The sequence below is a fragment of the Sceloporus occidentalis genome, unplaced genomic scaffold (genome assembly GCF_023333645.1).
Source record: "Sceloporus occidentalis isolate IW3139 unplaced genomic scaffold, rSceOcc1.0.p SCAF_25, whole genome shotgun sequence".
Lineage (NCBI taxonomy): Eukaryota > Metazoa > Chordata > Lepidosauria > Squamata > Phrynosomatidae > Sceloporus > Sceloporus occidentalis.
Genome location: NW_028317005.1, coordinates 13,386,201 through 13,404,025, shown reverse-complemented (window position 1 = coordinate 13,404,025; position 17,825 = coordinate 13,386,201). Strand labels below are relative to the sequence as shown.

The 17,825-nt window shown below is 38.0% G+C and overlaps 1 protein-coding gene across 1 annotated transcript in view; it reads right to left on the bottom strand.

Moving 5' to 3' along the window:
* Window positions 1-1,574: 1,574 nt before the first annotated feature.
* The window catches only part of LOC149300416 (calcium-activated potassium channel subunit beta-2-like), a 32,867-nt gene continuing 16,616 nt past the window's right edge, over window positions 1,575-17,825 (bottom strand). Inside the window, exon 4 of the mRNA XM_089485404.1 lies at window positions 1,575-1,859. Coding sequence (XP_089341530.1) covers window positions 1,575-1,859 — 285 coding nt within the window. The remainder of the gene's footprint in view (window positions 1,860-17,825) is intronic.

Genomic DNA, 17,825 nt, shown 5'->3' with positions numbered 1-17,825 from the left:
CTGTATAAATGTAAAATCCCATAAACATTAGCTTCATATGGAATAATGAAGGCAGTATATTATGTATACATAATATACATTACATACATAGTATTATATAAAGCATTGCAATGTGCAGTCTCTCATAGGAATAGGCATCTCCAAGTAATGTAGGAATATATTCCTTAAGCCATAGTTCCTTTTTATTGACAGTGCAGATGTAGAAGCAATAAAATGCCTTACAGACCTAATTCCAATAGTTGTGGCATCTCATGGAATACAAGAATAGATCATTATCATAGATGATTGGAATGTGAGAATTAAACTACCCATTTAACATTAAATGTATAATACAAATCAAAGTGCTTTTTCGGGTTGTTTGGAAATGCGACCCTTCAAACCGAGTCTTTTGGAAGCCCTGTAAATCAATGAGAAAAAAAAAATATAGGAAATTTTTATTTTGTTTTCCAGCAACTTTAAGGTATGCAAAATGAACACCCTACTATAGGAAAAGTATAGCTAAAATGCAGGTTTATCACCTAAAAACATGCACGTTGTGCGGGTTTCAGAATTCAGTATATTTCATTTAGCCAAAGTGTATAAAAGTTTCAGAAAAAGTTCCTATATCTGGAAATCCCACACAATGACTGGATGTGTTTGCATAAAGCATAAAGCTGTTTAAAATATTAGACTCTTCAAAGTTTAAAGTAAGATTATAATAACCGTCTAAAGTAGCTTATAAATTGTCATTAACGCATTATTCAGCAGCCAATTGTTTTTCATTTTATAGTCTTCTAGTCTTTATTCTATGTCATGCTTTGCCTAAATATACCCCAGTACTCTATGGATTTATGAGGTTCAAGGTTGGATTTTGCAATCTTGCATTTTGGGCCATGTATTGATGAAAGGTTACAGACTAATGTGCATTTGTGCAACTGCACATTTCCAAATGTTTAAGAAGTATGACCAAATGTATGTGGATACTCCATCTAATTATTGAGTTTAGGTGTTCCAGCCACACCAATTGTTAATGTGTATAAAATCAAGTACGTAGCCATCTCCATAGAAGGAACATCTAGGATGTCAATGAAAAGTAATTCTGGTGCTAGCACCATAGCAAACAATATCACCATAGCAAACAATGGAGTGAAGGACATTCAATTGGTTGCTTTAGCAATAAAACCACATTTAAAACATTGAACAAGAATCACTTTTTATACATAGCCCCATGGTTTTTCCCAGGCTGCTAACAAAACAGTATATGCAACAAAAGTCAATTTTGGAAGTAATGCATTATATGTCATATTGGATGAACCTGGGATTTGGCTATACTTTTCCTATAAGCTTTTGCTGTTCTTCACGCCAACAGAAAGGAAAGTAAATAAGCCTTGTATTGGCTGTAAATTAAAGTGTAAACAAAAATATACCAAAAAAATATCCACAGTTTCATTCTGCCTCATTGTGACATCATGTTTGCATATAGAACAGATTTTGCATTATTGCTCTACTTATAAGAATATATTAAGGAACTTATAAACAGACTGGCACATTACAAACTTAAGGTTCTTTGGTGAAGAATGAAAAAAAACATGATTTTATCTGTTGATCCTTTGGATTCTCTCGCATAGTAGCGAGAGATACTGTGTAAGCTTTACCATTGCAACAATGGCAATTCCTCCAACCATCATACATGTCGGCCAAAAAAGAGAGTGAAATAACACATTAGAACTGTAAAGTTTGGTCAAAATAACATTCTTTTGATTTCCTTCTGGATCATAAAAACAAGAAAATCGTTGATGTTTTCGGAAATTTTCCATAATGATATTTACTATTGACATTGATTCTTCATAATTCTTCCCACACCTGGGTATATATGAACACTGTAAAGACAAAAAATAAGGTTTGTTTGGTTATTGAAAACATTTACTGATAAGATGGAGCGGGGGGGATTATTTGTTTCAGACGTACATACTATTCCCCTGTGAGGGCTGGATGTATTTTGACTGTAAAATGATTCATATGTGATAATTAGATTTAATACATAACTTGGCTTCTCTTTAAAACTAAAAGATTTCTAAAAAGTATCTTTTTTTTTATGAGCGCTAGTGGTTGGTCATCCACAGAGACACTATCATGCACTTGTAAATAATAAATTAGCTTCATAAATTACAGTATGATGAAGCACACTTCAAACACTGTGTGTTAATAATTCTAGACCATTAGCTAGGAAACACAGCTTTGAGCCCTAAATGTAAAGACAAGTACTAAGGACTATAATCGGTTCTACTTGGGAAAAAATTCACGTCCAGGGTTGTACTTGGCACCTTCTGCTCCCTGCAGAGACATTAAGTTAAGGAATACAAAAAAACCTTTGTATTAAAGGTCTAATTAAAACTGTTCAGGACTAAGATGGACCCAGACCATCTTTAACACTGGCCAAAATGAAAAGATGCCCTGGGTCCAAGATCACCTTAAGAGCCCAAAGCAGAAGTCCCGTGGTTCCCCTCCCAGAGTGAATGATGTGGTGGTAGGCTTTGCAATAGCTTTAAGAGAAATCCTTGGACCCTTTGATATTTTGCTCAATCCGTGTCACATGGCACAGAAAGTAGATTGGGCAATCTGCTTTGTAATTTTTATTTATATTATATGTGATAAGGAGGCATGTAAAAATAGACAAATCCAGGAAAGTAGCCCAGTTGCTAGTGATAAGGTCTTGTGTGACTAACTGCTGATTAAAACATCATATGTTATAATTAATTTCCCGTACTTAAAAGCTAAATGTCTCGAGGAAACTTAGGAGCCTTTAATAAAAATTATCATCATGAGGTCTGGGTTACCATTGAATGGGAGACAGGGCCTGCCTTAGAATGCCAAGGGACCTGCATTAATTATACGCAGAGATTCTCTTTAAAACAAAAAGGGTCACCCTTACAGACACTTACTATATAGGTATTGCTGTTCAAAAAACCCCCCCAAAAAAGAGGAGAAGTATAAAAGAAAAGATTGGGACTCTTGCCTGTCACAGCCATCAAAAAATATTATGTAAGAATGCTAATTTTGTTCTTTTACTTTTTCTTAGTCTTGCATACTTGTCTCATAGGAACTATGACTAAGGATGAAGATACCTGACATTTTAGTGATGTGCTTTGTCTTACTCTTTTTTGGGGGGTTTCGATGCCACTTTCTTAAATTGCTACCTTGCTGTACATGACAATTAAAAGGATTGTATCTCTTTACATTAGTTTAAAATGTTATCTACCTAATATCGATAAAACAGTCACGTATTTAGCATAAAAAAATGAAATTTAGCCATGAGAGTGTTTAAAAGATTAAATCCTAACCCATATCAAATTATTTTAAAGTTCTATTCATTCTGTGTTCCTAACGCTATATTTTTGTAGATCATCAGTGCTCCTGACAGAAAAATGTTGCATATGGGGAATGAAGGAAAGATATCACGCAATCAAGGGTGGACCAATTCAGATTCTCCTAACAGGGTTGGTCTGAACAGGGAGTTAAATGGGGTCACGTAAGGCGACCCTGAGACAGTATTGTGGATGACGTGAAGAGGGACATTGTGCAAGGTGATCCCTTGACTTGACAGGTAAGAGGTAGACCAGCTAAGACAAAGTTACAATAATCGGGGCAGGAGATAACGAGGGCATGTACAAGAGCCTTAGTGGCAACTTGTGTTAAGAAGCAACAGATGCCGGTAATGTGTTTAATATGGTGAGGCAGTTTTAAGAGACAGATCCAATAATAGTATACTTGCGTTAGGCTGCAGTTATATGCAGGAGCCCACAATGAGAGCCATAGTTCTATGCCTGCACTACCCTCTCTATTGGCCACTGCTTGCCTGGACTAGCAATGACAGGGTGGTCCTAGCACATCCAGGCTGCCTTATGTCTTAAGTGCGGCAGACGGCTGGATATGCATGGCCACATACTATGTTTTTATACACATATAGCGTACATCCGGCAAATCGGGTCAGTGTTATGTGCTGTCAGCCAGCAGCCTACCACGCATTTGCCCAGTGTGCCAGATGGCCAGTCTGGGCCTGCTGCTTGCTGACCGCTGTGGGAGACTCACATAAAGGCTAACATTATTTTGTTGAGCATGCCATTTAAATGGCGGCCATATATTCTAATATTACTTAACAAGCAGTTTAGTTTGCAGCCTCCTCATGTATATGTATTTTTTTGTAATTTTTTGTGCATCTTTTTTCTGAACTGTTACCGGGGAGCAGGAACATAATTGTAGAAACATGAATACAATGAGGGAATTTCTGCATTCATAAGAGTTACATAAGATTATCCTAACTACAAGGGCACAATCAGGTATCATGTTCTTTTTCTGTCTAGGCTAAATAGAACGTACCATTAAAGTTCACATTTCTAAACCAGTGGCGACGGCAGGGGGGGGCCAGAGGGGGCCATGGCCCCCCCTAAATCATGCTGTGCCCCCCGGTGTGCCCCCCCCAATTGAAACGCCGTCTTTTTTTTTAATAGATCCGGAGGAGAGAGAGAGAGGCGCCGAGCGGGCGCTGAGGAATAAGTTCTCAGCGACCGTTCGGCGCCTCTCACTCTTCTCCGCGACCGCGAGGCCTCTGCCATGGCGGCAGTGCCAGCATTTCAAGCCGAGCGCCGGTATATGATGTCATATCCGGCGCTCAGCAATGAAGCCGCGCACACTGCGGCAGAACCAGGAAGACAGAGACCTCGCGATCCCGCCGCTGGACTTCTACAAGCCCAAGGTAAGTGAACTTCAAAGGGGGGGGGTAGAAAGTTAGGAGGGGGTTAGAGAGTGAAACGAGGTAAATAGGAAGTGAGAAGAGGTACATAGGGATAGATTGGGAGGGAGAGAGGGGGTAGATAGGATAGACTGGGAGGGAGAGAGGGGGTAGATAGGATAGATTGGGAGGGAGAGGGGGTAGTTAGGATAGATTGGGAGGGAGAGGGGGTAGTTAGGATAGATTGGGAGGGAGAGGGGATAGATAGGATAGATAGGTAAGGGAGATGGAGATATTAACATATATTGGCAGCAGGGGCTAATATTAATATTAATTGGCAGCAGGGTCTAGTATTTATATTCATATTGGCAGCAGGGTCTAGTATTTATATATATATCGGCAGCAGGGGCTAATATTAATATATATTGGCTGCATGGGCTAATTTTATATATATTGGCTGCAGGGACTAATAATATATATTGGCAGTAGGGGCTAATATTAATATATACTGGTAGCAGGGTCAAATATTAATATATATCGGCAGCAGGGTATAATTTTTATGTATATCGGCAGCAGGGTATAATATAAGTATATATCCGCAGCAGGGGCTAATATCAATATATATCCGCAGCAGGGGTTAATATTAATATATATCAGAAGCAGGGTGTAATATTTCTATATATTGTCATCAGCAGGGGCTAATATTAAAGAATGAGAAATAACTGCCTAACGTGTGTGTGTATATGTGTATATATATATATATATATATATATATATATATAGTGTATATGTACCGTTTTATAATTGGCCCCCCTACTTTGGTTCCTGGCCCCCCATGTGCCCCCCCTAAATATGAAAGCTGGAGACGCCACTGTTCTAAACATTTAAAAAAATATATTCATTGTCCATATAATATTCTGCTAATCTGTGTGGCAACATGCTACAAACCACAATGCCTTTAAATTCCTTTTTACAAATCCATACACCTGTTGGGTATTTGGCAAAACAACTTAACATCCAGTACTTTCTGATGAGGATTTCTTATACTAAATGACCAATGGCTACATCAAATCCATTACACAGCACTAATATCTTAAAGCACTTCATTGCATTAAGGCAATTACCGTGTTTGAAGGCTTCCAATGCATATGGGAGAATGGAAGATTACAGATGTTCAATTTGCATATGTTTGTCACAGGAAGAAAAATATCTGCTATGTTTTGGGAACGATAAAGCCCATCACGGTTCCTTATACATATTCTGTTTATTTAATTACCTTAAATCGCCATCAGCAAAAAAGTGAAATTTATGACAAGTAAGAAAAGGTCAGCATGACCTTTGATGAACACTCTCTGTGGATATGCGGTGGGGACCAAGCAGGGATTGTTAATACGTAGGTTAGTGCATTAGAGACAAACTGCTTGACTTTGGAGGTGACTCCTCTTTTATCCATGCGTACAGATTCAATTTTTCCACTCTCCAAAAAAAATTCTAATGACAATAACTACATAGCTTTATCTTCTGTTTGCAGGTTGTCTTAGCTTAGCAGTAGAGTTTACATCTACAGCAGTAAGGTAACACTCAGCACTTCCTAAAAATATTTGGTTGTCCTTGGTGTCTAATACAAGATTTGCACATGACAATGTTAGACAAGGGTTAAGATATAATTTTACTCTCGCATTGTGTATCTCTAAAGTGAAAGAACTCTAAAATAATTGTAGTGGAGGAAGGTGACATTGGTAGGCAGCAGGGGAGGGCTGAAGGATTAGACATGGGAAAGGATTAGTAAACCAATTGAGGATGAAGGAAATATGGAAAGTACTATACAAGATACATAACTAAGGTCTCCCTCTTTAGGAGACACCATGCCTATTCGAGTCCTTATTCCTATTGTCCCTCTTACTTCCTCTGATTTCCCTCTTGTGTCAGAGCTCAGAATATTTGCTGGGTATGTATCAAAGTGTTCTAGAACCCTAAACTCTTAAACGTATGTGATGTGAGACATACATGACACATATGGATTCCTTATCCCCCTACAAATGTATCATCATAACAGTTTATGGAGCACCTGGTATCTGCGCTCATACAGTCTGTTTAACCCCTTCAATCCCCTATAGACGTACCAGGACGTCCAAAAAACGCCTATTAAGAAACCCCTATGGACGTCCCGGTACGTCCAGCCCTTCGTGCAGCATCAGGGACACATCCCTGCCGCTGCACGGGAGATCAGGCTGTCGTTTGACAGCCTGGACTCCCCACTGACAGCAGAAGCCGGCATTGCCGGCTTTCTGCTGTCCGATCTCCTGTAACAGCTTCCGGCATGAAAGCCGGTAAGCTGTTACATTGTAAACTGCGCGATCGGGCATTCCCTTCTGCAGGGATATCCTGCCCTCCGATGAGGCACAGAGACGCTGCGATCACAGTGTGATCGGTGCAGGGGGATCGCGGGGAGGGGAGTGAGAAAATATCTCTCTAACCCCCCTCCCGTCCTGAAAGAGAAAAGCTGGAAAAAAAAAGTTAATTCATTTAAAAAATAATATTAAATAAATCATTAAAATAATAATATAAATAATACTAAAAAAAAATATAATGTGAGCTGTGATGTCATTGTGACATCATTGGCATGTTCAAGTTCTAACCATTTCTGTGTAAAAAAAATATATAAAAAATACAAAAAAAATGTACAAAAAATGTAAATAAAATAAAAATATAAAAAAAGATAATAAAAAAAATTATTAAAAAACCTTACTTCCCATTGCCCTAGCATAACATCTAGCCAGTGTAACCCTCCTGCCCCCGTTCACAACCCCCAAACCCATTAAGCCATAGGCATAAAAATTATGCAAAATTGTACACCTTATAGTATGCTCCCTGGTGCTGGGAAAGTCTGGAAAATCTATATAAATTAGGTATTTCTGAAATCAGGACACCTGAATTGATAAACTTGGAGGGGGTTTTCCATCACTTTACCTAATTTTGTGATGATTCAGAGGGAAAATGTAAAAAAAAATTAGTTTTCTAATCTTCGCTAGTTTTTACTAAATTTCTCATTCTTAATTTTCAGCTAATCATCCAACTATGGTATCAAACAAAAGCTCTATCTCTCCTTGAAAAAACAATATATAGTTTACATGGGTACACTATTCACAGGAAAGGAGAATCATCGCTAAACTGACATACCACAAAAATGGCAAAATTGCACCCTGGGATTGAAGGGGTTTTAAACAAAACTGGTATTACCGGTATAAGAACAAATACATCTCTGTTATCTGAATGTGTGAAGTCAGCCATGTGATATGAGTACATTTTATGAACAGCACAGTCTCAGTATTTGCACGTTGCACTTACAAAAACAGGTTTTGATTTTTTGCGTTATTAGCAACTTCTTTCCTCAAACAGTATTTCATCCATGTGCTGAACAAATTAAAACATGAACACTTCAGTAAGTGTTTTGAATAAGCAGCAATTCTCAGTGTTGCAAACCTTGTAGGTAAGCACTGCCTGCATTGCCAGAAGCAAAAGCAAAGGTTGAAGGACAGCGATTATTGACATATGTCTATGAATATTGTACTGACTATGTTACTGTTGTCGCTATTGTGCAGCATGATTGTATATGCGTCTACTGTAGCTAGTTATCTAGAAATTAACACTTTAATTGTATAAACAAAGAACAAAAAAACATGCCTTAATGTTTAATATTCAGCATGCCAAATGCATTTGAGGAAGACGGAACAATTGGAAATTTTAATTATTATTCTTGCACCAAGCATAACCAGGGATACAGTGAAGCCTGCAATCTAATGAATTTGAGTCTAGAAAATGTATATTGACGAATTGGTCACAGAATATTGTTCCAAAAATAGTAAAAACTCTTACAGAACTAACTTTCTTAAAAAAAAAAAAAAATGAGGAATCACATAAGCTTTCAAGACCCCAGAGGTCACTCAGCATTTATTTGACTCTACATTTTACTCAATAAAAAAATGTCCCTTTGTCAAATCAGATACTAGCCTAGAAAACAAGGAACAACCAAACACTTTATTTTATTAGGAGGTGACACCTTAATATGAGTTTTCAAATATAGTATACGAAATATGAAACTATCTGTGCACATATTTAATCTTGCGCCTCCATTCTAAAACGTAAGCCGTATTACAAACACATATAAACGAGCAACGGCAGCAAATAATACTCTAATACATAATGCGTAGAGTCAGAGAAGCTACCGTCATTAGAGTTTTCAGTGCCTCGTTAAGTATATAGCCAGGCTCTTATTAAAATGTATGCCGCATATTTTTTAACATATTCCTGTACTCTAGGAGAGATGACTCCGTTTATAAAGCTACATTTTCTTACAGTTATGGCACTCAAATTATGGCTGACATTTAAAGTTTTCGCAAGTCAGCTCCACAAGTACTTCTGTGTTCTAGCTGAAATAAAAGATCAGGACAGAGAAGGCATGGGGCAGAATGTCAAGCCGCTTGCCCACATGAGCCTCTGTCATGAATGCTCCATCTCTATGGAAATAGATTCTCCCGATAGCAAAGCTTCAGCACAAATATTATGTCAGTTTGCTTTTCTACAGCAGTTATTTTCTCCATGGGAAATGGTTGATCGTTCAAATTCAGTTTTTCTTCCCAAACTTTTGGTCGAAACATAAAAACAAAGTGAGGAGAAACCCAGATCCTTTCTGTACACATAGTGTTATATTCATGCTATATCCAAATAAAGCTCAACAGAACCTGCGCCTTTCTTCTTATTATTACTTATATATATATTACAATATAGATTTATAGTAACAGTAGTAGAACCCAGTGGGAATGGGCAATGACTTCAAAATCTAGTATCCACACCCTATTTCCCACAATATCGTAGTAAGTGAATGTAGAGGGTCAAACAAATAGATTAGCGGAGACATTGAAGTAAATGGCACACTTGACATTGAATTATATTATTATTATTATTATTATTATTATTATTAATTGTTTTATATAGCGCCATCAAATCCCATAGCATTATACAATGGGTAGACAGGACATAACAAGTAGTATATAACATATCAAATTGACTTACAGAAACAACAGGTGAGGAGGGCCCTGCTCAAACGAGCTTACAATGTGATCTAAAAATGCAGAATTGAGAATAACCTAATGACATTCCCCGTCTACTATAAATTTTAATAATAAAAAATACAAAACATCCAATATCCTGACTATAGACATCTATATTTGGACATTTTGAAAAGTACTACTATTTTATTTACAAATAACTTTTGTTTCTCTGGCATAAATAAATCTGAAAATGCACATAATGCAACTAACATTTTTATAAGATCTATCATATAATGTGAATTTTTTACCTAGAATTTATATGTACTCGAACAAAAATAAATATCCAAACGAAAATGAATATTAATCAGCATTTCAGATTAGACAGCCAAACTGAATCCGAGCAGCCCTTATATGTACTCGGGTTTGACCGAGTCTAAGGACTGCAGTATACATACATTTTAATTGAGAACCCACGAGAAATAGGGTCAATTATGCCATACTGACCTATGAAACTTTATAGAATAAGTTGCAAAAGTTAACCTTTTCCCATTTACCTTATTTTGGCAGGCATACTCTTTTTTTTTGTTCATGTGCAAAAAACTATTCAGACATTCTTGTGTCTACAATTAAAGCAATGGCCGTACTTTGCCCTGGATATAGCCTAAAAGTGTTGCAAATAACGCTGTGGTGCTTATTCACTAAATAGAAGTTGACATTAGAGTTGACTTTAGTTCCCTTTCTTCACAATGCATTATAAAAAGTCAACCCCAGTAAGCTTCTGCTGTAAAAAACATAACAAAAAAACAAAAACTTAGATGGCCTTGTATAATGTCTCCTTACACATTATGCATGATACAGAACCAGCTCAGGCCTTTATGTAGGACTAAGTTGCTAGTGCTGGACCTTCATAATCAATAGCGAAATGAGAGAGTTGAAACCGCAACTCTCCTGCTGACTCTTCCTTTAGCGAATAAACCCCTATAGTGTAGTGAAATGACTACAAACATTTAACACGTCTACTAAAATGTGAACTTTTAGATTTTGCACAGTAACCACTGGTAGTAGTTGCCACAGTAACGTTCTGACATTTTCTGGGAAGCCTGTTACGGATACATTTTAAATTGATGTTCAATCCAGTGCTGCCACCGCTAATGGTTAGACATGATGGAAATAGCTGCATTTCTGACCCAGATAGTGGCTGCAAAGCCAATCATCTTTAGTCGATTGTGTTTGTGGAAGCTCAGTCACACAGCTGTGATTGTTTAAACTAATGGCAGCATTGTGTGTTAGCGCCACGGCAGAAGAGAGTCTGCAGCTCAATTTCATTGTGTTAAATCAAGTGCTATATGCTTTAGGAGAAAATATATGTCTTTCAAAGCACATTATGTTTCTGAAAATGTAGTATAAAAACAAAACACTAAATAAAGTGTGCCCATCCTCCTCCACAGCAGGACTCACAAAACACAGTCATGAACAGGAGACCAATATGCCAAAATATGTGTAACACGGTCTTTGCTTAATATTTTTCTTAGCGGTTTCTTTAGGACAGGGGTAGGCAACCTTCGGCTCTGCAGATGTTGTGAACTACATTTCCCTTGATGCTTTGCCAGCATTATGACTGTAAGAGCATTATGGGAGATGTAGTCCACAGCATCAGGAGAGCCGCAGATTGCCTACCCCCTGCTTTAGGATGACTACATCAGTTAAAGGGACATTCCAGTGTTCCAAGCAGCATTAAAACATAGAATGGATAATAAAGTACTTTGCAAGTACTTTGATATGTGTTCTCTAATCCTGTTGAAAAAGTAAAATTATATGAAAGTACTTATCTCTAGGAGAAGCTGCAGAGCAACACCTCCTTTGGGATCTCATATTCACACCACTGTCTGTTTGCTTAGAATTCTGACGAAATTGATGGGAGCTTTTTCTGCGGATGTGCACAAGGGGTCTTGTCAGACAAACCAACAATGGACCTAACTGGCCGTGAGTATAGCATGACGGCTCAGACAGCAGGAGATCTGTTCAGCCAAACACATTTCTGATGAGTCAAGGAGCTAGGGGATGGTGAAAGAGGCAAATGTATATAGGAGATTCTACAGAATCCCCCATGCACTTGCTAGAGGGACAACACAAAAATGTAAAGGTACAACTCTACAGATATCGGAGTGCATTAAATTGCTTATGATGGCAAGTGCACTAGTTCAGGATACTACCAGTAATGTATTGACATATAGTCATGTTAGCAGAACTGCCTGGGCTTTCCAGCTGAGCCATAACAAAAGAGTTAATATTTTCAAAGCCATTGTATTCCTCTCATTTTAAAACCTAGCAGGGGATAGTCAAGGGTTAGGGTGTAATAAAATAAAAAAAGCCCTGCTATGCTGACCATCTCACCTATAACATTAACCAAAATGGGTCTGGAGACTTGTCTCTTCAATGTCTTGCTCTCATTGCTAAGATTTGGAGACATGCAGCTGTGCTCGGTGAATCCAGACATCTCTGACAGCTCAGAACGAGAAAATAGCATTTTTTAAATCCTTAAGGCCAATCAACTCCACACAAACTACAAGTGGAGTAGTGATCTGTGAAAACAGTCTGCTGTTTACTGAACACCAACTCTCATCTACTATGTCCTTTCATGATATGCCAAAAATAGTTGACTTTTGCATCCAAACACGCAAAAATAATTAATGTCAAATATCAACCTGTTATTAATACTTAAAAAAATAGCAGATAGAAGACAAGAAATCATTTACATACATTTGTAATTTGAGGGGTGTTTGGTTGGATGGATCTGAAAGATGTCCTATATTTTGTGTGAACGGTAACAGTTGGTTGTGTTGTGGCTGATTGGATCATTTAATTTGTCCTGCACACTCATATAACACCAGACCAAATGCTAGGAGTTTATTTCCATGTTCACATAAATCAGAAGCTTTGGGAAAAGCATCTGCCTTCGGTAAATATTTTATTGGTTTCAATAGCTGCAGCACTAGGTAATGGACATGTAGTTACCTCATCCATACCCATTTTCCTAAGCCTTACCCATCTCACTACATAGATGGAGTGAGGAGCCAGTTGTGCGTCACAAGCTGAGCAAGGGCCAAGCCAGATCAATGTAAAAAAAATTCCAATGTAAAGAAGGCTTTTAAGATGGCTTGGCTCTTGCTTGTACTTCTCCACTCAGTCAGGCTGAGCTAGGCATTGGGTTTGAGCCAATGCTGGGTCACCAAGTTGTATTTCCACATTTTACTTAAATTCAGTGCTGCTTCAGCTCCCCCAGTTGGCTTGATGCAGGGTCAATGGACTGGCTATATTGTCTGAGATAGTAGACTGTGAATACAACTAATAGTGTTGTAAACCAGTGGTCCTGAAAGTGAGGTAGACTTTAGCACACTTTAAGATGGCTTTAACTTTGATACAATCTAAAATAAATTGTATTTGTCTGGAAAGATATTTGTACACATAATATATTTTCAAAAGCTGGACCAAGAATGAACAATTAACTAAAGCATTAGGCTTCATATTAAAGTCAGGTTATTAATGCACAGGATATTCAATAACTTGTACTTATCTCTCCAATATCACATATATGTTGTTGCAGTTAAAAGTAGGGGTAATTCTTGGCCCTTTGTAATTTGTGCGTTAATGACCTAGAAGTGGGTATTAATGGTAACATTTCTGTTTATACAAACAACACTGATACATGTAGGGTTATAAATTCAGCTAATGATGCATTTTTGCTGTGAAATGGTTTAATTAAATTGATAGAATGGAAGATGAGATTCAAAAATGATAAATGTAAGAATTCATTAGTAGTAGTAGTAAAAACACAAAGCTAATTATGAGCTAAATGTTGCTCATAAAGGTGAGGGTACGAGTTGACCACATACTTAGCAACCATATGCAATGCTAAGTAGCAGCTGCTAAGGCTAGCTGTCACTAACCATTCCGACCAACAACTTCTTAGACCCTGCTCCAATCACAAATGGGTTCTTTCACTTGCCTTTAGTGTCACTTCTCCCTTGGGTGTCACTTTTACCATGTGGTTCTCTCTTATAAGATGGCTGAGTCATTACTACTTTGCCTGTTCAATGAGCTAATTATCTGAGGTTGAGAGTGCTTCCAGTGTTTAGCTTGTTTTTGACTTTCTCTAGCCTGACTCTGGCTTGTCCATGTCTAAGTCCAGGCTGCCACCCAAACCCAAGAGCTCAACCTGAGTGGGCTGTTTCTGTTATCGGTGAAGATCTGTACCAATACTTTTAAATACTTCACTGATTATCCCATCCTTGATCCCACACGTTTTACTAGCCAGGCATTAAAAAAAGTATTGATGCAATAAAATGTTATTATGCCTCTATACAAAGAACTTATTTATTTAGGACTTATGTAGAATATTCAGTCCAATTTAGTGACCAATAACAAGCGGCCATGGTTCCATTTTAAAGGGGATGTCTTATGGTAAGAAATATTTTTTTTCTTGAGCACAAAAATCAGTGCTGCATATAGTAACGAAGGTTAGCTCTGGTAAAAACCCGGTTTTGTCTTATTTTGTTCTAATAACCTTTTATCTGCAGGCTGCCATTGGTGTCAATCACATCATAGTTTCGGTGACGTTCCATGCTAAAGCACCACATCAAGCTGACTCTTTAGCAATACTAACGAAGTCCATAACTCCACAGACATTCATCAGTCAGAGTGGCTGGCTGGTTGATTAAAACTGACCCACTAGTGTATGCCACAGGCGGTATGATAATGACTCAGAGTATTTGTCTAGTAGACTGAGATAACAGAGCTGGAACACATATAAATGGACAATATGCAGCTGTATAAAAAAAGTCTGCCAAAACTCAAATTATTTAAAAAATAAAACAGTACAATCGTTTTTTTTAAACTTTGTTTTAATATGATACAAGTAATAAAAAATATGGTTCCCTTTAAACAAAATTGGTCCTTCAACAGGGCTGTAAACTACCTATGGAGATAGCAGATGTTGAATGATGTAACAGAGTACTGTTAAGCTGATAATATACTTAATTAAATATGTATGTATGGTGATTTCTATATAAAATGATATGACCTTAGGTCAGGACCATAGCACAATTTATATAACTTATTTTTATCTAATAAAACAGACTGAACTTAGGACCACCGGTAGTTTGTATTAAACTTGTAGTTAAACAAATAGGTATCTATGGGTAATAAAGTAACCTACAAATATTCAGTGAAGCACTACCCCACCCCACTTTCTTAAAAGAGTACATTGACTCATTTATAGTATGATTTCTATGTTAGATATTGCACACATATGATGCCATTTTATTAGTTTTTAGTATAGTATTCTATCCAGTAAGTAGTAAAGTGCTTTAATGTGCAATAAAGTGCAGATAGGAACGCAATGGGACAGGAGGAAAAAACAAACACAAAGCGTTTCGCATCTTAGATGGAGCTTATTCATAAGTATTCTATCTTGGCAAATTACACCACGCTTTCTCTAACCAAAGCTATTTGGTCTTCAACTGCTGCACCTGTATACACATTGTGGCTTCTGTATGCACAAAACGCTGCCAGGTGTAGAGGATAAGGTTGACTACTTTCCTAATTGCAAAACGTGGACACACAGGGTTCCCTTGTTTCAAAGATCACAATATTATGAATCATAATCACAGATGCATGCAAAGTTGAAAAGCAAAGGCCACTAAACAAAGACTCAGAGGTACGGAAAAAAGGGATATATAAAATTATATTATAAAAAAAGACGTTATAGGCGCAGGGAAAGAGAAAAAAATATATATAGATGGATCCTGCTGAATCTTTCTATGCATTTATAGGCAAGAAAAAATACTTAATGTTCATATGCATTCATTTGCATACGATTGCGGGAGCGTAACTCTAAGGAGTGCTTTCCCCTTTGGATTTCCCATCTGAATCAACAGATATGGGTTAAACATTATGATAACTGTGGGTAACCACATAAGTATGTTATTTTAGGACATCTGCATGCCACATTTGCTCATATATATTGCTCATTGAGAAATCACATAATTGTGCAGAGATTATACAAATTATATACGCTATAAAGAGTTACCATCATGCCAAATTATCTTTAATTCTATTCTGTACATCTACACTAATGTGGTCTTCATTGGGGGATCATGAGGAATGAAGGGAGGTTTGCATTTAATGCTCTTGCGCTAATCTTGATGGAGGTAGATGCAATGCCAGAGCTGACAAATATAAACCTGAAATAAAAAATGGAACTCAAAAACAAAACATATGTACAAAGTGATGGATGGTTTACAGTAGTGTATTAAATCAAGGTTTTATTTTAGATATGACAGGTCCTCTGTAATTAATATCTAAACTTAAATATTAACAAGGCCAGTTCTCACAAACTTTTAACTCACAAACATCAGTCATCTGCCTTTATCAGTAATGGCGTGCTTACATACTCTAGACCACATTAAGGAGTTTGGGGCCCTGGAGCCAAGTCAACACAAATTTAAAATAAAACAAAAAACCCACAACCATTTATTGTACATTTCTTTACATTCCTTCATAATGTTACATACTATTCACATTAAGTGTTGGCATTACATTATGCCTCATCTGATGGAAGGACTGGCCACTGCAAATCATGTTTCACTGTGAAATAAGCACTGCATATGTGTAACCAATGAAGAGCCAATATTTTGTGACATTGGACGGGATTGTTGACAAGTACCACATAACTTCTGGTCAGGTGGCTAAAAATCTAATATAGGGTACAACATAATATTACATATACCACAGAGCACAAGGTAGAAAAAAAGGCCACTGCACTTTCTTGTGGTCTGGGGCTGCAGGCCTGTGAGGCACTTGTACCCTGCCAGTGACTGGGCACACAAGTCTATGTAACATGGAGGGAAAGGAAAGGAAGGGCAGCGAAGAAAGGAGGAGGCTGAACACTCAGTCAGAGGACCTCTACTCCTTCCTGTCTGGATGCAGATGGACAGTGGGATCTCTCCGGGAGCCGGCTCTGCACTCGATTAATCAGGTAATATCCTGCTGTAGAGCTGGCTGCTCTCTGTATTAATGTCAGAGACTGTCACTAACAGAGCTCACACACAGCACAGGCCATGACAGTGACTGGGCACACTCCTATCATGCTAAGTCAGCCAGTGCATGCTGAAACCTAGCTAGCTGCCCCCCTTGTGTATTGATGCTGCTAGCAGTATGGGGTCTGCACATCACTTACAGCCACCCTGTACCAGCATGTACTGGCTGACTTGGCATGATGCTAATTTTTTTTGTCCAATTGTGGTGTGTTACCTACTTTTATTAAAAATGTGAGTTTTTATTATTATTTTTAAAGGTGGGGGGTCATTTTCGGTTTCGGCTTAGTGAACCGTGAATGTTTTGGTCCAGAATTTTCATTTTGGTGCATCCCTAGAATAAATAGAACTATTTCATTTTTAATTATCCTGAGTCCTGAATTTGTAGTCACAAAACTTTCTAGGCCCAGAAATCAGTGAGAGGAAAAGTAAATGTTTTGTGTCATTTACTTTATTTTAATCTGCATATTTTATTAAAGGCCATATTTTCTCACAGTGAAAAATGAGTGCGGCCCGCGCACGTATACAATTCTGATGAAGTGGCCCACTGCAGAAAAAACTTGGACACCCCTGGGGTAGACAGTGAGAAGGGGGGGTAGGGAGAGGGTAGCTAGTGAGAAGGGGGGGTAGGGAGAGTGTAGCTAGTGTGAAGGGGGTGGTAGGGAGAGGGTAGCTAGTGAGAAGGGGGCGATAGGGAGATAGTAAGAAAGTGTGAGAGGGGGGAGAGGGGGTAGATAGTGTGAGAAAGTGGGGATCTGATGGGGGAAAATGCTGTCCCCCCAGATTTTTAGGGGTTCCTACGCCCATGCCCACAAGTGTATACCAGCATGCTAACCACCTCGCTGCCTGCTCCATGGACCCCACTGCTTCTACAGAAACCGTTTCTCAGACAGGAGGAGGTAAGAGAAGGCTGCCCATCAGACAGAAAAAATATGGAATAAAGAAGCAGAGGCTCAGCACTTTAACGGTGAG